At 37.1% G+C, this 20953-nt stretch overlaps 1 protein-coding gene and 1 non-coding gene across 2 annotated transcripts in view; both read right to left on the bottom strand.

Moving 5' to 3' along the window:
• Positions 1-69: 69 nt before the first annotated feature.
• Positions 70-20953, bottom strand: part of TMEM167A (transmembrane protein 167A) — a 33552-nt gene continuing 12668 nt past the window's right edge. The window contains exons 2-4 of the mRNA XM_045285325.1: positions 15334-15443; positions 8933-8967; positions 70-3706 (exon numbers count right to left, since the gene is read on the bottom strand). Of these exons, the coding sequence (XP_045141260.1) occupies positions 3636-3706; positions 8933-8967; positions 15334-15443 (216 nt within the window). The 3' untranslated portion in view covers positions 70-3635. The remainder of the gene's footprint in view (positions 3707-8932; positions 8968-15333; positions 15444-20953) is intronic.
• On the bottom strand, positions 13624-13758 carry LOC115873927. The gene has a single exon (XR_004048696.1). It is a non-coding gene; the product is annotated as a small nucleolar RNA U109 (small nucleolar RNA).

Raw genomic sequence — 20953 nt, 5'->3', positions numbered from 1 at the left:
GGTGGCAATTTCAATTTTTTAACTTCTAAAAGAGCTTTTACTCATTTTCAATAAAACAAAACAGGAGGCTGAGTTCATTTTGACCTTTATTACAGACTATAGATGTGCACTAGTCAGATTACGATGATTCACCACACTGAAGAGATCATAGGAAACTTAGTTTCATGTTCCTCCTTTTTAGCTGATATTAAGAGTGGATTTTCAGATCCTACTGTGCAATTACCATAGGGTAAGGGAAAAGAAACTGAATAGCAGTGTTAAAATGACAGCATTAAGCAGCTCTTTCTCGGAAGCCAGATCTGCTGATTGAGAGTAACGGGGCTGGGCAGTATTAATAACGCTGGCATTAGTCAGCGAGTTGCATTTTGAACTTGCATCGTTAGTGGAGACCAAATGTGAAATGTGGTAAACAAGAACCTTTCATTGTTTTCAGTTTCTTAAGGTCTGGCAGTGTCCGAGGGGCTTTCACAGGAGCACAAATCCATACTTAATGGCATGGGTTTTGTGTGTGCACAGCCAGGAAAAGTAGACAGCATAGTGACTACTTTGGGGGAAGCTGAGTGGGTGCTTTTGGTATCTAGAAAATATAGTTTTCCTAACCATCGACTGGCTAGTTATCTGTGTTACATACCCATACCAATGGATTTCAAGTGTACATTTGTATTCCTGGTCTCAATCGGGTGGGTCTGCAGATACTCAACTTTATTTATCCACACATACAAAGGGAGGTTTTAGTTTTTCCCTTAAGTTCTGAGTCAGGCCGGCAAGGACTACTTATTAACTTCAATTTTAAAGTAATGCAGTGAGACAAACACAAGACCCTGGAAGGTCCACCTCAATCCAATTTTTGAAGTTTGTCTCTAAATAAGTAGCAAATGCTTTGCTCTTGAAGCACCACTTTTACACATGGCTACATGTTTTAAATATTTCCTTCTTTTCCCAATTACTGTCCCCACCCCCTACCCCACCCCAGTTGAATGAAAGTATTGTTTCCCTGTTGAGAAGTTCACTTATTTGATTGGATTGCTAATTCTTCTTCGATATCTGCCAGAACTGTGGGCTTATCAAAATAAAAAATGCTATCCCAATGCACTTTGTATAAATGCCTTCTTTGCTCTTTTAATAGTTTATTGTTAATATGGTTGTCTTTTTGAAAAACTAGAGACTTTATCATTTTCTAACTTTCATTTTGAAGAAACAACTTCAGTCAAATGTTTTCATGTTTTAAAATCAAATAAGAGTAAGTAAGTAATCTACCTATTACTGAGATGAATGTGTTTCTTGTAAGTTCTCCTTAGCATGATAGGGCCATGCCAAATGTGAATGTAAGAACATGGAAGACAGAGCCTTGTATAGAAGCACAAGACATTGGATTCAAACCCCCTCCCTCACTCTTTTAATGCATCATTCGGCACTTAGCCCTGCAACAGGGTTCTGTGACTGAGGCTGGCAATTGGGGCTAAAGTGGATCTCTAATCCTTTGTATCTGAATATTCTGTGGGGTTAAAGCTACCTACATACTGTCCTTTGGCTGACGGAAGAGGATTCAGTGGTAACTCTGAAGTAAACACATTAAAGAGAATGTTAATTGCTTTTCTTCAGAAATCCTTGTGTCTTTTCCCATTTCTCAGAGTTTGTGCTTCAAAAGGTCATAGTTGGGGTTGGAAATAAGCTACTTCCCACTGTTGACACACAGCAAAATGTTTTCTACTTTACCAGTTTCCAGAGAAGCCATTTCTGCCTCATGTTTCCACCTACTTCATCCATAACGTCATGCTACTGATTTAGAAAGTTGGTCCTTTGTCTTCCTAGATTTGCACCAGCATCTACCACAGTTGACAAAATATTCTGGAAAGTCCAGTTGAGCCAAGGTCAGATACCAGATTGCTACCCAGAAAGATGACGTACTCTGCATACATATGCTGATGACAGACTCCTATTGTTAGAGTACCTTGAAAAACTTGACCCAAGAGGCACTTCAGAGTAGAAACAATCATCAAAACCTGGTTTCTGTTGAAAACAAAAATACTTACTACTTTTAACCACTCAAAACAGGTCAAAAAACATAAAATAAACCAACACAACATCAGTCTATTCAGCTCTTTAAAAACAACAAAACACAAGAGGCACCAAGAAGTTGGAAGAAACGTGGGGGAAACGGGAATTTTCCCACGACCTTGACATGGTAGTTGCAACCATGGGCTCAAGCCTAAGAACGGATTATGAGGACGGCTCAGGACCGAGACGGGTTTTGTTCTGTTGTAGGTAGGGCACGTTATGAATTGGAGCCAACTGGATGGAACGGCACCACCATGGCTGAATCACTTCCTAAATACCTTGGTTGAAGCTTAAGCTTTTGTATGTATACCAATCACGGCCACTTTCCAATTCTCTCATCCCACCTGCAACTGTGGTATTCTGATCTGCAACCCATCATGGTTTTGTGCCTGATCTTTTGTTCTCCATGTCCTATTCAAGTGGCTGACCCTCAGGCACTGGTATGGAATTGTCCTGATGGTGCCCTCTCACACAGATGCGGGGCTCCATGCCCAATATTTCTCTTACCTACACTGAAAATTACTTAAAACCTACTTTCGTTATTAAAAATCAAAGACATTTATGTCAAGTCGTATGGATAAGTATATTTGAACATTTTTTTCTCAGCATCTACTACATACAGAAGTAAATAACCATGAGATTCCAGTTCAAAAGGACCGAAAATGTAAGCTAGATTTAAAGTGCTGTATTTAAAACAGAAAACAAAAATACAGATTGTATTTTGGGGCAATTAAAATTCTTTCATTTTTGAAAGGTCAAACAAAAAAGAATGAAAAACACATATGGGATCATTATTCTATAATTCTTCTATTTTATTCTAAAAAAGGGTCTTTTTTGGAGATAGTGAGCTGGTCAAATTTATACTTCAGACCTTTGTTTATCTGTACTAAACCAGAAATTTCAGTGGCTACTATACCAGTTAACCTAAACTTCTTCGAAACAAGAACACTATCCTAAAACTCTGAAGTCACACCTTGTTTATGTCCCTCAAGAAATGCATAGTCTTTGAAAGCGTCAGAAACAGTAGTAAACTAGAGTTTGCTGAGAGTAGAGGTACTCTGGCTCACGTGCATCCACAATGGGGTCAGCAGCAGAAGAGCAGCAAGCATGATTAACCATGAAAGCAATCATGACCAACACTTGTGGAACAAGTTTTCCTCTCAGTAAAAAAGCTAGTCCAAAAGGTCTCAAGACTCTATAAAGACATCATTTCTAGATCACAGTGAAAAGAATTTAGTACAACTGACCAATTTTGTTTACTAGTTGCCTTAGAGATAGATATCTCACAAAAAATTGGTATTGAACAGAACAGAATGACATTGCAGAATGTAATATTGTAGTGTCAATACTGAGATGGATTGTTAGAGACATATTAAACTCTTGAGTACAAAATGGTTACATCATATTTATATAGAACATTGGTCCAATACCATAGAAATGGAGAGCAGCCGCTGGAAATATATCTCCCTCAATGTTCAGAGATGAAAAAGGTTAACCATTCTTCCCATTATTTTCTGTAGGTAAGTCCTTTTTCATATTGAAATCTGATGGTGATTAATTTCTGGCACTGTTCCAAGCTACTGTGTGAACAGGATGCTGAATGCCATCACAATACAACATGCTGCGACATAAGGACTCTTCCGCTCACCTGTTGAAAAAGATAAGACATTCTTCTTTATTAACTTAGTGGTTAAAATGGGCATAAGATATTACTTGCTATGAGGAAAAGGCAGATCAAACTTAAGACAAAGTTCCTTCTTTGAGGTACATACATTTGAAGGGCTTGGGGAAAGCAAGACATAAACAGAACTACATATACAACAGAAACTGAGCTAAACTGTGTTGGTTTGCTTTAGTTCTAAGTCTGTGCGTTTCAACCCTTGAAGTGCCATTCCTGTGCCACTGTATAATCTCAGGGTTTGGTTTTTTTAAAATAGTGTTCAAAAAGCTGAATGTAGGACAGAGGTCCAAGAAAAACACTTGGTTGATTTTCTTCACGGAAGAAAGTACACTTCCACGTAGAATAAATACCCAATTTTTGGCCACATTTTCTCCCCCTCATTGACTCCTGACATTTAAAGAGAAAATGAAGCACTCATAGATGACAAAAGCATGATGGTTAATAAGATGTTACTAAAAAACAGGTGTAAAACAAACTGGTTAATAAACATTAGAAAACAATGAGATGGATTTCTTCTCAAATCTTTTATAAAGTGATTAATTCTAGGTTAGAAATGTAGAATTTCTACCAATTAATTCTGAGCCAAGGGACTTTCTTCCAGATGAATTAGATCTGAAATTGGTTTGTGAAATTGTCATGTAAACAGACATACAATTGGGAGCTAATCCATTCCATTCTTATCTCTTTCTTCGGTAACTGCAAGCACCAGACATCTTTATGCTTCCTTGCCTCGCGGGTGGCAGAGGAAGAAAGGAAGAGGATGAGGAGGAAATAAAAGTGATGTAGTCATCTTGGCATAGTGGTCCAGTGGTGTAGTGGTTATGCGTTCAGATGTGCTCTACATAGTGGACAGTTTTAACCCCCCAGCTGCTCTTTGGGGCTTTCTACTCTCATAAAAAAGTCTCAGGATGTCAGACAGTGTAAGACAATGAAAAATAATAATGTGTAAATTATCAAGGGTTCGTGAGGGAGTGGGGGCAGGGAGGGAGGAGAAAAAATGAGGAGCTGATACTAAGGGCTCAAGTAGAAAGAAAATGTTTTGAGAATGATGATGGCAACAAATGTACAAATATGCTTGACACAATGGATGGATGGATGGATTGTGATAAGAGTTGTACGAACCCCCAGTAAAATGCTTTAAAGAAGAAGAAAAAACAAACAAACCCCAAACAGTCTCAGAAGCTCACAGGGGCAGTTCGACTTTGTCCTAACAGGGCTGCTATGAACCAGTACTGATCTGGGGCTAATGGTTTCTTGGTTTTTTTTTTGAGTTTTCCCAAGAAGTTTGCTCTTTTATCACTTGGGCTTTGCTGTTTTAAAATAAGCTCTTTTAAAGTTCTTAAATTCCTTATCCCACTTAGCAAGGACTGATAATAAATTTTGGAAAACTTGAATCTTGGATCAATTTCATCAACTAAAAAATATAGAGGTCCTTCTCAGCACCCCTTCTTGTTTGCACATAATAGTCATATAAGATATTTCTCTCACACACAAATAACAATTTTCAAAAAGTATTTTATTTCTCGGTAGATATTTAATGGATGGCCTTCTAGCTAAGTCAAAATCTAGAAAGTAAGAGAATTGTTGCGTGCATTCATGTTGCTTTTGATTCACAGCAGACCTACATGACACAGTGGGGCAGCCCCATAGGATTTCCTAGGCAGCATCTTCATGAGAATGGACTGCCAGACCTGTTCTTCCATTAAACAGAGGGTAGAGTTTACTTAGCAGCAAGCACTTAATTGCTGTACTGCCTGAGTTCTTATACTAGTGTTTTTCAGTATCACCATTTCAACAAGATAAAAAAATCTTTTAAAACTAAAAAGTAGAGTGGGAGGGGGAGATAGGAAAGGGGATTTCAGAAGTAACTAATGAAGGCAAGGGTGTGTGTGGGTGCTCTTAAGCACTAAAACAGATTGTATAAATTATCTTAAAGGCTATTAACAATGCGGGGGAGGGGGGTGCTCTAAAATTGATGTGGGGGTGATTGTACAATTCTCTGTGATATGATTGAATGATTTAATTATATGCTATGTGAATTACTTGCCAATAATAAAACTGTTAAATAAACATAAACTAAAAAGTGGATTATGAATTGGGCTGCTAACTGCAAGGTCAGCAGTTTGAAACCATCAGCTGCTCTGAGTGAGAAAGTTAAGGCTCTTGGAAACCCTAAGGGGCACTTCTACCTTGCCTTAAAGGATGGCAGAGTCAAAATAGACTCAATAGCAGTGAGGAATACTTTTGGAATAAAACAAAGAAAAACAAAACAATGCCCCCTTGCTGCCCACCAAAAAACCCAACAAACAAACAAAACCCTAGTCATTCTAACATAACTTTCAGGTAGATGTCATTCTTACTGTGGCGAATTATTCTCATTACCTTATACAAGGAGCTTCAGAAAGTTCGTGGGAAAACTGTAGTCTTTCAATTCCATTTTTCATAAACTTGTCTGAAGCTCCCTGGTATAATAGTCTTATTAAACATCTAACAGTAGAAATTAATGTTGTCCAACATTTTCCATCTGTTGAGAATTAATTTTGAGGAAGTTCTTCAATTCCTCATCCTCTAACTTACAAGGTTATAATTTACATATGGGTTTCATTTTCCTGTTCTTAATTTCCTAACAGAGATTGCCATGTGGTAGAGCTAAACATGGTTCAGTTGAACTTGTCTGGTCTTCAGTTGCTATAATATGATATGTAACTTAAGATGAATTCATTCTCCATTAAAATTATATCCTTTACTTTGAGAGTTTGAGTCAAGCAAGATAAGAGCATGTAGTTGAGAAAACAGCATATAATGAGCATTCACCAATTTTCGAAGTCATTCTCTCAAACCGAAAAGTTAAAAGCTTCTACATAATAGGCTAGAATGAACACATTTAACTAACTTATTTAAGCTGCGCATTTGAGGGGGAAAAAAGTCAAGACACCACCCCAAACCATGCCTTACAAATGGCTTTAAAAAATAGAGCATATTACACAATATCACTTAAAAAATCTAACAACCTATATATTTAAAATTTATAGCTATACTCTCTTCAAGCCTTATTTCTGAGCCACAAGGTTACTAGTTGACTGTGGACTTGACAGAAATGTCCATGAAATGCAGTATTTATTTCTTTGATGATACAAAATGGGCCAGAAGAATATCTTAACTAGTTTTGTCATGAGTTAGACATTTAATGATAGACCTGGGATGAAAATGTAGTCTCTTAACTGCAGACTTGTCCTATTTTTACCAAGAGTAGGTTCCTGCACACTGCCCTGCTCTTCCACTACGCTCCCACCTCGCAGTTCACTCAGATCTTCCACTGCTCTGTGCCTGGCCTTGCCTTTCATTTGCAGGAGGACCAGGTTCTGAAGCCCCTACTTTGGTTCACATACATTCACATGTATCTGTAGCAATTAGCATTAGCCACCACAGGTGATTTTTTTTCTTGGAATCGGCTTTTTCTCATGGTTCTTTTGGGAGTACTTATGATTTCTTTAGTTACATTACGGTTTGCAGCTGTTATACATGACTAGGTGCCAGTTAAGCCTGCACCACAACTCCCTGGAAATCTCCGCCAGGGTTTCCCAACTTTAGCACTCTGGAGATTTTGAGTTAGATAATTCTTTGTTGCTAGGAACTGTCTTGTGAACTGGCAGATGTTTGGCAGTATCCTGGGTCCTACCCACTATACACTGCCTCCAACCCCATGGTAACAACTAAAAATGTCTCCAGACATTGATAAATGTCTCGATTGATACCCACTAATATTAGTGCTATGATGGCTGTACCAATATAAGGTCTGTGATACTTCTTACATATTAAAAATTTTCTGGTCAATCCAAAAGATAGAATACACCACAGAAAAACCAGTTTAACATATTTAAAATATATAGATGTCTGTTTCAATGGCCACTATTTTAAAAGGTTATTCTCTGGTGAAGTCCTTTACAGTTTTACTATTACCATTTTGTGCAACAAGAAACATAAATGATTGAAGAATCTTACGACTGATCTAAGTACCACAAGTTGAGAAGTGATTTTTGGATAACTCAGCATCATACCTACAAATTCCATTGTTTGTGGGTGTCTCATCTATTATAATAAGGTTCAAAAGAAAAAAATAGCTGTCAAGACTATTTTCATGGCTAACAACACATAGACCTTGGAAGATGTTTTTAAGATTTGAAACTCCTTTTTTGATCTTCTGTAACTATGTTCAAGTATAACAAATCAATTCCCACATACTCCTTATAAAAATGTCTCAGTATTATGAGAACTGAGTTTGTATTTTCAGTCTCTAATCCAATTTCCTGTTATAGCTTCTTGAAAACATAGCAATATATAAACTTAACATTAGATGAAAAATACTAAAATCAAACATTTGTTTAAATAAAAATTATTTCCCATGGACAAGAAATATTTGTTATCAGTCCAACTAGTCTAAGTTGTTAATGCTTTGAAACTAGTTTTCTTTTGGGACTAGGCATATTTTTAAAAATGGAAAATGATTAGTCAAGAATATTATTCACTAACACCAATAAAATAGATCTTAATTCTTTTACTTACCTTTAATTTGAGCATGTATTATGTGCTAAGACATATCTGTATTTATCTTAAATCTTGTTATGAAAAGTTAAAAGCTAATGATGTTGACCTTAAATTTAATCAATTATGACAAAACTAACATATAAACACAGGAGGTTGAATAAACAACATAGTTACCATTTATGAGAAATAAATAATAGTCCATAGCTTAACAAAAGGCCAAATGACTATGTCTAGATGGTTGCTTAGATAGCCTTAGAAATTCTAGAATTTTTCTGGAGGAAATTCATTCTCAAGTATCAAAATGATATATATTAACAAGCTACCTCTGTATTATGAACATACACACAAATTGCACACAGTTGCTCAGAATTCTCTCAAATACCAAGGATGCATGATATTTGATATCTGAATTGGAGACACTTCCTTCTGTATTTTCTATTTCCTTGTTAATAAAGCATTTGAGGTAGTCCCCAAATTCAGTTGTAAGCAACAAAAGAAAAAGAGCAAAGTAGAAATTTGCAAACTTTGCAGGCAGAAAAAAGCATAAGATGAGGAAACTCGTACTTTTAAAATTGATAATGTGCGTGATGTAAAATTGGTTAACAACATTGGCAGTTAAAAAAGAGGTGGGTGATTATGAACACTTACCAATTCTGGCACACTTCCAAAATATACCCAATAGTCTGTATAGAATAAAAAAGAAAAAGTAGTTCTTGATTATTAGGGAAGGTAAATAATTCCCTCTGGATCATTATTTTCTATAATGGTATGGGAAGAATTGATGATATACTGGCATTCTGACCTCTCATGTTTTCTTTCAGATTTAAGTTCTCTTGTTTAATGTTGTCACCATTAATCTATAAAAACAGGATCTAATAACATATCAAAGGAACACTGAGGTATAGTGGGTTATGTGTTGAGCTGCTATCCAAAAAAGTAGTCCACAATTCACCAGCTGCTTCATGGAAGAAAAATGCGGCTTTCTACTCCTATAAAGATTCAGTTTTGGACACCCACATGGGCAGTTCTACTCTGTCCTAGAAGAGTGCTGTGAGTAACAATCGACTTGATGTCAGCTAGTTTGTTTTTGCTGCTGCTTAATGGCACACCAACCAATGTATAAAACCTGATATAAACTGGAATAAATGTGGTATTATACTTCAAATCCAGGGTAAATTGCTTTGGTAGGAATAATTGTGTCCACTTCCTGTACTTTTTGAAAAGGAAAAACAAAACAAAAATCCTTCTATGTCAATTTACGGACATCAATGGTGAAAAATGAACAAAGCTTTTTGATAGAATTTGATACTAAAGTAATAAAACTCCTCAGTGTTAATTGTACAAACGGTAGCCTCATACTTATATAATCTGTAACTACAACTTCCAATGTTATCTTTTTATATAACTGTGCTATTCAAAAATCTCACTACCATTGACTGAATTCCAACTTATGTCTCTACAGAAGAGTAAGCTGCCCCATTTCAAGGTTGTGAGTTTTTATAGGAACAGAAAGCCTCATCTATCTCCTGAATAGTAACTTGTGGGTTTGAACTGCTGACCTTATGATTGACAGCTCAATGCATAGACCACTACTCCACAAGAGCTCCTTTATTCAAAAAAAGGAGGGGTGGGTGGTTAGAGGTTATCTACTCAATATAATTAGAAAATTTCCAAGTTTAGGGATACTATATAGTAATTTATTTACACACACACACACACACACAAAGAAATTAATAGTGAAATAAAAGCGCAAGAGGACAAAATGAAATATAATGAAAATGTGCAAAGACCTAGAGTTCCAAATTCAATGGATTTATACACATTGATGAACAATTAGAGCTTCTGGTTAAAATACTGAAGGGATCTATGGATAAAACTAAGGAATCATTGATTACAAGAAGATGGAAGAAAGACCGTTGTAAGCTGGTTGCATTCACTCATTTTAGGAAGCTGCATTATCAAGGAACAGTTGTGAAGGAAAGAAAGTCCAAGGTGTAAGGTAGGCATTTGGTGACAAACAAAGTTCCAGGAGCGAATCAAATAGCAGTTGAGATGTGTAAGTAAACGGAATGAACACTGGGAGTGTTCACTTGTCTATGCCCAGAAACATGGAAGATATGCTACCTAGGCCATCAGTAAGGAGGTCTGTATTTGTGTCCATTTCCAAGAAAAGGTCACCCAATAAAATGCCAACAATTAAAGCAAAGGCAGCTGCCTGAGTGTATCATAGCAAATTATGGCTAACATTAAGAATGGGAATTCCAGAACACTTCATTGTGCTCAGATGGAACCTGTCTATGGACCAAGAACAGAAGTTCACACAGGACAAGGGAATATTGCATGGCTTTTAATCTGGAAAGATATACATCAGGAACTGTTATCTTTTCACCATACTGATTCAATCTGTATACCGAACAAATAATTTGGGCGTTCATTAACAATCTGTGAGATTATATATATATATATATATATATATATATATATATTGGAATAAATGTGGTATATATAGATGACAACCTTGTTTTCTGAAAGCAACGAGGGCTTGAAGCATTTCCAGACCTGACACTACAGATCACACCTCAATATAAAAAATAATAAGAATTCTCACAATTGGACTAATATGATACAGTATAATAAATGGAGAGAAGACTGATATTGGCTAGGATTTCATTTTATATAAATCTACTAACACAGAAACAGTAGTCAAGAAATCAAATGTGTTACTTTTAAAGACCTCTTTAAAGTGCTAAATGGCAAAGATGTGACTTTGTGGACTAAAGTACATTTGACCTAAACCATAATACTTTTCATTGTCTCATATACTTGTGGTAGTTAGACAATGAACAAGGAAGATCAAAGAAGAATTGATGCAGGCGAAGAATACTCAATATACCACGGGTTGCCTGAAGAGAACAGAAATTTTTCCTGGAAGAAATTCAGCCACAATGATCCTTAGAAGCTAGGTTGGTCAGACTATCTTACATACTCTAGGTATGTTCTAAGAAGAATATACCATGCTTGGAAAAGTAGGCAGTGAAACAGCAGAAGTTCAAGAAATGGACTGGCACAGTGGTTGAACAACGGGCTGGAACAGGTATGACTGTGAGGATGGGAGGACCAGATAGAATTTCATTCTCTTGTGCATGGGGTAGTTGGACTTAAGAGTCGGAAGGAACCTATGGGTAATATCACTTATCTGTCATGTAGAAACACACCAGATGCTTAAAAAAAAAAAACAACAAACACCAATGGAGCCACTTAACTAGAGATACAAGAAAAATTTAAAACATTGTAGCCATTATTTGGTTGGCCTGACCAACAAGTGATTACAAATGCTGTATTACAGGGCTACAAAGTTGACATTATGCAACATCACATCCATACCACTGGTTTTTACAACAAAGCTGGACTGGCTCAACAAAAACCACAATAATTATATTACAGGGAAATTTGTATATTTACTTTTGTTCCCATTGAGATGACTGGTTAATGAGTCATTGTACATCAATGGTTAAGACTGAAATAAATCATTGGTTTAATTGAATTCTATATATGTTTCTCCTCACAGCGTAACTTCAAATTAAAAAAAAATCTCAGTACAGGTTAAATACAAATTTTTCTGTCACATAATACAATTTTCTCTTGGAGTAAAAGGACGAGGCCATACATTCCTTTCTTTCTTTCTTTCCCCCCCCCATACATTCCTGAAAGTAGGACGAGCAAGCATGAAGAGACGCAGGAAGGCAAACGGCCAAGTGCAAAGCACAGTCATTGTACATCAAGTTGCCTCAGTTCTAACCTGTGAAAGACTGTAAAAGCATCCACCTTGGAGGGTTGTTACAGGAATTAGATTGAGTTGTTGCAAACAAAAGTCCTTACAAAAAAATGACTGGTATATTGTTTTTAGTAACACACAGACTAAAGGCATATGTGACCATAACTCCACTTAAATTAACATCTGTGTAAATATACACAAATACTTCATACCAAAGAAGAACCCGGGGTTGATGAACCTGCAGGGACAGCAAGTAGAATAAGGGTTTCGTGGGGAAAAGGGCGACGATGTCAAGGAGCCCAGAAAGAAAAGAATGTTTGTAAGGTGACTGTGGTAGCCACTGCACACAGTTCTGCTTGACATGATTGAACTATGGAATGATGTATGTATGAACTCCCAATTAATAATACATTTTTTAAAAAAGGGACAACACAGGTTTCAAAATATTTGTGGAAAAAGCCATTATACTTTAATTCCATTTTCCTACACACTTTTGGAAGCACTTTCCATTTCTGATGACTTGATTTCTTGATTCTGAGTCCTGAATGGACTTTAATAACACACTATCACAAAGTCGAAACATGCTAAAAGCGAACCTACCCAGCAGCAGACCACCTGGTCTATCTCAGCTGGAGAGCCTGGTGGGCTTGACAGGTGACTCTGTGGTTATCAGCGTCAACAACAGCACCAGCAGGGCTCGTGCAAAGTAGGGAGGGGGAGCATCCTTATACTCAGCAACTTAAAAAAGACTTGGCAGTACCCCAGTGCTTTCCATGCTTTTCTACACATTCCTCTCTAATACCCCAAATGCTACTTAGTGAAAACTAGAGTTGTTAATTGGCAAATACAACTTTGCTGCTTGGATTTTATGACTAGAAACCAACAATTATATTTACTGAAATGCAAATAGGGTTATGAGCGCAGGACACATGACAAAGTAGTTATGTGAACCGACAAATAACTGAGTTGTTATTTTTTAAAATGAAGTCATCAAGGACTCATGTCATCCAATCTGTCTAGACATGTCCACCTAAGCATGGAATATGCTCTCTGTAATCACAGGACATTTTTATTATGAGGCTCATAAAATATGTAAAAATTAAAAGGGCATGGCCTACAAAACCTTCCACAGAAACTATTAATGTACAAATCAAATAAAAAACTGCGCTGCTGTTGATTTGATTCCAAGTCAACACTCATTAAAATAGAAACAGAAATAAAAGGCTTTCCAACAGTTGACTGCATCTGTACATACTTCAAAAAGGTTAAAAATATTGAAGAGATACACCGTTTAATGCAATGATATTATCCTTAAATACATAGCTTAAAGTACAATTTATATGTGAGACGAAAGCAGTAACAGTAATTCTAAAGCATAGACGAGCCTATATTAATGGGGATACAAGACCTAGAGTAGAACTGTCAAGAATCTTGATACAGCATGAAGACTGTAACCAGTGTCGCTGAACAGTCTGTGAAGAAACTGTTATATGGAAACATGCTTTGATATTTTCAACAGAGGGGAGAAGAGGAAGTAAAGGTAGACATGCTATTATTTTGTTTCTTGTGTAAGAGAAATATACTACTACTCAACCTCTACTGTAAGGTTGGTAGCCCTGAGAACTCCTTTATTAATGTAGCATGTTATGGAAGTCATCCTGCTCCTAACGGAATGAGGAGCAGATATTTCCACATGCAGCTTATACTCCTTTGAAAGAAAAAATTCATAACAGTGTCAGAAAAAGAAAAACATTTTATTTTACTACTGGTTATTCTTTAATAAATTTTATTAAGTACATAAAAGGCATTATATTTGAATTCTAAGCAACTGTTCAAGGAGAGGACGGTCCTACTATATTAATAGAGGAAATGAAACTGACTGGTGGGGTCGAAAGGCATGAACAACTAAATCACAGATGAGGTGGTCTGTCTTAACAAATGAATGAGCATTAGGTGCAGTACCGAAGACTAAGTACAGGTAGAATTCAGAGAAAAAGGTAAGGAATGAAGAAAAGGAAAAAAGTCTATAGAAAATGTGGAACACTGCTAAAAATTGAAAATTAAGATCTATTTCCACTTTTATCAGGCTAAATAAAACCTTTAGAATTGGGCTATCGATTTAGTTATGATAGAATTCTTGATTTTCAATAATCAGAATTGGTCGCAGGTTCTATTCATTCATGTATATATCTGCACAACCCTAGGAAATAACAAGGGATGGTTATCAGGGCCAAATGATTTAGATTGAGGTTGACCTGTTTGGGAATCAAATGCTAATTAGGTCCTCAAAGATAGGGTGAAAGTCAAATTACATACATGGTTATATAGTGCTGGCTTTCTAAAAGTTTTATATTAGTGGAAAAATACAGTTGAACCTTGAAGGATCCTACTTTTGCCATTATTTTCCATGAAAAATTAATGAAAAAAAAAAAGCCGTTCAAGTTTTTAAATGATTTCTTTTAATTATGTTCTTCTCTTTGGCTGAATTCAACCGAATGCCTTTTGAGTTGTGAACATAGACACTAAAAAAAAAAAAAAAAGCCTCTGACCAATTTTAACATTTTTTGTGAGAAGAGTCATATTAAGCTTAAGTGTTTCATGACGTTAAAGTGGAAATGGAAGGTATAAGGCACGTCTAAAACTTTAACATTTATTAGTGTACAAAGTAAATGAAATTAATTTCTCCAAAGATTTTTAGTTTAAGATACAGACTTAACATCTGAGGGCAGGGAAGCCTACATATTAATTTTATTTGTAGATGTTATAAATGGACACAGTGCTTGCAAGTAGTTTAATGCTTTCAAAATTTGATGATCAATTTATTGAGGATTCTATAAAAACTAAGGCCAATGTCTTTAAAAGTACTAAACTAAAAAAACCCTAAAGCATAACAAAACACAACAACAACAAAAAACCCCCCAGAAAAGTACTAAATAGTATCATCGTTAGTTCCAGTAACAATTGTCAGATTTTTTTCTTTCCCAAAACCATATCATTGGGAGTTAATATGGATATCACATCATTCCTTAGTTCAATCACATCAAGTACTATTATTTTTCCCAGTCTAACACATTTCAAGTCACTTTAGAAATTTATTTTCTAACTTAGTAAATGTACATCCTTATATAAAGGTTGTATATTTTTAAAACAGGAAGAAAATAATGTAAAAACTCATTACAAATCCAAGTGACATATAAGAAATACGTTATCTACTTAATTTCATGGTAATTTATACTCAATGTTTCCAAGAACTAAACTGAATTTAGTCACATACCCAGTTTTATTTCTATCCAGGACGCTGGGTGCCAAGGATCGAATATAAGCACAGGTACATATAAGCAGCAAGATTACAGTCAACAGACTCTGAAAGTTGAAGATGGCAGACTGAAAAGAGGAAAAGAAAAATTAGTACCACATAGGAAACTGCATCAGTAAAAACCCTCAGACAATTTCACAATAAGCATCATGCTTTTTATCCCCACCCCGGCCTACGAAAGAGGACCACCATCTGAATCTCTGTCAGAGGAGTTGCTTTCCTCCCTATTCTTCGGGCAAGAGGACATGAGAAACAACAGTATTCTAACATTTAAAATGTTATTGTGACCATAGGGAATGCCGTGATTCTAACTGAAAGCTGACAGAAGTTAATTAACGGAGAGAGCCTAGGATCCTAACCTAGAGAGGACATGTTATTATTGTTAAGCACTGTTCACTACGTCCCAACTCATAAGCTCCCCATGTACCAAGAAACTGAGTGCTGCCTGGTCCTGCCACATCCTCATCATTTTTGCTTGTGCCCATTGTTACATCCATTGTGCCAATCCATCTGAGGGCCTTTCGCTTTACCAAATACCGCATCCTTCTAGGGACTGGTCTCTCTTGATAAAATATCCAAGTATGTGAGAGGAAGTCTCGCCATCCTTGCCTCTAAGGAGCATTCTGGCGGTACTTCTTCCAAGACATGGGTCGCCAAATCCTATCAGTACGTGGAATTGGTGTCTCTTCCCTATCTGGAAAACTGGGTGGAACACGACTAAGGAATATGCCTTTAAAGGGTGAAATTCTTTTTTTTTTTATTAAACAATTTTATTGGGGGCTCATACAACTCTTATCACAATCCATACATCCATCCATTGTGTCAAGCACATTTGTACATTTGTTGCCATCATCATTGTCAAAACATATGCTTTCTACTTGAGCCCTTGGTATCAGCTCATTTTTTCCCCTCCCTCCCTGTCCCCCACTCCCTCGTGAACCCTTGATAGCTTAGAAATTATTATTATTTTGTCATATCTTACAATGTCCAACATCTCCCTTCGCCCACTTTTCTGTTGTCCATCCCCCAGGGAGGAGGTTATATGTAGATCCTTGTGATGGATTCTCCCTTTCTACACCATCTTCCCGGTATCGCCACTCTCAGAACTGGTCCTGAAAGGTTCATCTGTCCTGCATTAACTGTGTTTCCAGTTCCTATCTGTACCAGTGTACATCCTCTGGTCTAGCCAGATTTGTAAGGCAGAATTGAGATCATGATAGTGGTGGTAGTGAGGGGTGGGGGAGGAAGCATTTAAGAACTAGAGGAAAGTTGTATGTTTCATCATTGCTACCCTGCACCCTGACCGTCTTGTCTCTTCCCCGTGACCCTTCTGTAAGGGGATGTCCAGTTGCCTACAGATGGGCTTTGGATCTCCACTCTGTACTCACCCTCATTTACAATGATATGATTTTTTGTTCTTTGATGCCTGATACCTCATCCCTTCGATATCTCGGTCACACAGGCTGGTGTGCTTCTTCCCTGTGGGCTTTGTTGCTTCTGAGCTAGATGGCCACTTGTTTATTTTCAAGCTTTTAAGACCTAGACACTATATCTTTTGATAGCTGGGCACCATCAGCTTTCTTCACATTTGCTTATGCACACATTTGTCTTCAACGATGTGTCTGGAAGGTGTTCATCATAGAAGGCCAATTTAATAGAACAAAGTGTTCTTGCATTGAGTAAGTACTTGAATGGAGGTCCAATGTCCATCTGCTACCTTAACAGTTACTCATTCTTTAGTGGTTCAACCTTAACTCCAAAAGTTAAAATGTTAACACAGGAATCAGGAAGCTGTTCAGTTTCTATAGTCAAATGGCAAGAAATCATGTTTCCAGTCAAAGTAAAATGGTGTGTTCAACTTTCAGTTCGAGGGTCACCTGGTTCTAGGAAGGTCCAACGTCCTCTAACCTATGTGGCCTCTCTACCTCCTCTATTTCACAGAAACTCTCTCCTTTCCACTACGTGCTTACCACACTCTCAAATCACTGCCATCTAGTCTATTCCAGTTCATAGAAAAGACCCTGTGGGACAGAGTAAAACTGCCCTGGGTGGGTCTCTTTCTGGAAGTAGTAAGAAGTGTCTTTCTCCCATGGACTGGCTGGTGGTTTTGAACTGCTGAACTTGCTGCTAGAAGCTCAACACTTAACCTACTACATCACTAGGGCTCCTCACCACACAGTGGGAGTTCAGTAAAGGATAGTTGAAACAAAGATGTAAAAAAGTTTAGCAATATCACTACACATATATTAGAGAATAATCTGTCCATTATAATATACAAAGAGGCTTCAAAAAGTTCATGGAAGCATAGAATAGAAAGACAAAACAATTCTTCCAAGAATCTTTGAAGTCTCTTCCTAGAGGTAACTTAAAACACTTGCATACAGTTAGGACTAAGAGTCCTAACTTTAAAGAGACAAACGATTCTGATGTCTATAAGAAAAAGACATGAACAAGAATACTAAACAAATAGAGCCATAGAAAATTAAATCACATATCCTTTTTAAAACCTTCTACATTTTTCATAACGAATGTGTATAAATGATTAAAAACACACACAGGGTATTTACTAATGTTCTCAATGACACCAGATTTCACAGCCATTATTTCTTATGGCCCAGGTGGCCATTGTTGGACTGGTAACTACTGGTTTTGGTTCCAATGAGATTGTTGTAAATATGCATTTAAAGTCTTGGAAACTCTACATAGGGCCACTATGAGTTTGAATTGAGTGTGTAAAATCGATCTATATGTAAAGTAAGGGGGGACATGGTGCTTGTCTTTGCATGGCTTTTACCTAATTCCCAACTCTTTGGGAGTTTTCATGATAAACGTTTTAATGGCTTGAAAATGGTAAACAAAGATGATAAGCAATAACAATTTTAATACTTGTTTTTCTACATAGAACTCTTCTTCATGAGATCACCTCTCTGCCTCATCTTTCGCCTGAGGCGAGGGGGTGGGTCAGAGCTACCAACCTGTGGCCAATAGTCCAACAGTCACCCATCAGTGTCACCAGGGTTCATCTCATAAAGCCAGCAAGGGTAAAGTTTAGTGTGCCTTTTGTCTGAATTAAACAGAGCTTCAATTTTGCATCTCAAAGCAAATGATACACATTTTACACCATGGAAGACATCTAAAAATTAACTAATGATCAATTTTGGACAGAAATAACTATCTTACAGAGCTTATCTCGCGAATGCCATTATGTTTTGACAAATATAAATGTATATTAATAAATACTTAGTAATATCAAATGAAACCCTAGACAGAATGACTGAACAGGCACGAATATATCTGGGGCTGTCTGGGGCATGAAGCCAGATGCTGGGGGATGTTAAAAAGGCACATTCATGATTTTTTTCCTTTGAGGATTTTACAGCTAACAGTAACAACAATTACTGACAGTCAGAGAGCATTCGTTCTGTATTCTTTTTTTATCCTGGTGCATCTGAGGTAGAGGTTAGTATTTACACGCGTAAATGAGACAATGGAGGCACTCAGCAGTTCTAAAGGAGTTACAGTGGAAAACGAGACAAACTCATTGTCCATTTTGACTAAATCCAAAGGGCAGAGTAGAAAGGCTCCTGTGAGTTTCTGAGATTTTAACTCTTTATGGGCGAAGACTCATCTTTCTCCTGTTAGGTCACAGACTCAAAAAAACTATGTAGCAGCTCACGGTAAAACACCTGAGCCAACCTCACAATATATACACATTGTCCAAAGGGACAAGTCAGGAAAGATCCCAAGAAAAAAGCAGGAATTGAGTCAAACTTTGAGAGCCGCAGGTTAAATGGGCAGAGAATAAAGAACAGGCTCAGAAGACAGTGGGCGGGAGACCAGACATGATGGGCAGACTTTCTGTGCTAAGTAGAAGATTTAAGTCACAATGTGGTTGGAAATGAGATTTGCTTGTTCAGGTTCCTAATGGAATATTTACTTTCATGATTGGCAATGTGGCTTCTTTTCCTCCCCAAATGTCTTTTTAGAGAAACATTTCTGAATAATATTATGACTGAGGTTGTTTTCTACATAATCCAGTGGAGTTGGAGAGGGAAGGTGTGTGTGATGGTATAATGAAATGCTGGGAAGCTTTTTCAGCACCAAACTCAGGGCCATTATGTCAATACGGACTAATTGTGACCCTATAGGGCCAGGTAGAACAGCCCCTGTAGATTCTGAGACTTTTAACTGTTTACCGGAGTAGAAAGCCCCTCTTTCTCCTAGGAGCTGCTGGTGGTTTTCAACTGCCAATCCTTTGACTCACAACCCAACAAGTAATCACTATGCCACTGTGGCTCCACAGTTGAGCCGAGGATACCACTTAAAACACGTTTGTTTTTAGAGTGAAGTGTGTGTGTGGAATAAAACAGCCATTCACAAGTACGCTTGTTCCTGGCTTATAGATTTTAAAATTTAATAAGCTTTGGTGGTACAGTCTTTTAAATATACTCAGACTTTGGACGAGTATTTCAAACTCATGAACGTTACTATACCAATTATAACATTCCTTCTATTTATTTTTACATTAATGAATACAAAAAGTTTCATCTCAAGGTTAAAGAAAACAGGTTATCTCTCCTGTTCAGTATAAAATTAACTGGGACGTAATAGGAAAAAGGGGACAGGAGAAAGCTCAGGAAAAAAGCTAAGAATATGCAATCACAAAGATATTTTTGTATTAAGATGATAAGAAAGTCAAAGTCATGCATCATTTTAACATTGTTTTTGATACTTCGAATTATGAAATCTTTTTCAAAGTTCTCTGGTTACAAATCATACACTTTAACCTAATCTCAGGCCATCTAGTCAATTCACAGTGACCTTATAGAACAGAGTTCCCAAGGGCTTCCAAGACTACATCTTTATGGAAATAAGTTGCTAGTTTCATCCTTCAGAACTGCTGGTGGGTTTGAGCAACTGATCTCTTGGTTAGCAGCCCAACTCCCCCTGGGCTCCTTAAACAACAACAACAACACAGACCCATGGTGCTTTCAGGTTGATTCCAACTGACAGCAAACCTCCCTAGGGTTTCTGAGACTATAAATCTTCCTGGGAGCAGACAGCCTCATCTTTACTTAGGAAACCCCTACCATAGATGGTAGGAAACCAAACTTCAAAATGAAAACACTATGAGTTTGCACACACAGGCCCGAAGCAAGCAGTTAAGACACACTTTAAAAATTGAAAGAAGATAAAATTTTGAATATGGTCAATTTGAAGCACTGGTTGATTTATTCATGAAGTTGAATCACTGTGACAAATCATTCACTTTCCTTCAACACTGTCATCAAAGTAGGTGTCCTGAGTTTACTGGGGTGGGGTAGTACAAGCCCTCTCCTTAACAAGTGTCCTTTCAGGTATCATAACGACTACAAAAGTATATGAAACTAAGGAAAACTGTGGGGTTTGTTTTGGCTAAGCAGTCGAGTGATTCCTTTACATTTCTAGAGCATACTATATTAACGAGTAGGAAAAGTTCATCTAGGATTTTGTTATAAAATGCTTATGACACAAGGGCCCTGGTGGCACAGTGGGAGGCTATCTGAAAGGCTAGTTGGTGGCTCACACACACCAGCCA

This window comes from Echinops telfairi, unplaced genomic scaffold (assembly GCF_000313985.2).
Source record: "Echinops telfairi isolate 266 unplaced genomic scaffold, ASM31398v2 ScPeMD7_7469;HRSCAF=8507_1, whole genome shotgun sequence".
In the NCBI taxonomy this organism is placed as follows: Eukaryota; Metazoa; Chordata; class Mammalia; order Afrosoricida; family Tenrecidae; genus Echinops; species Echinops telfairi.
This window is presented reverse-complemented; position numbering and strand designations above follow the sequence as displayed.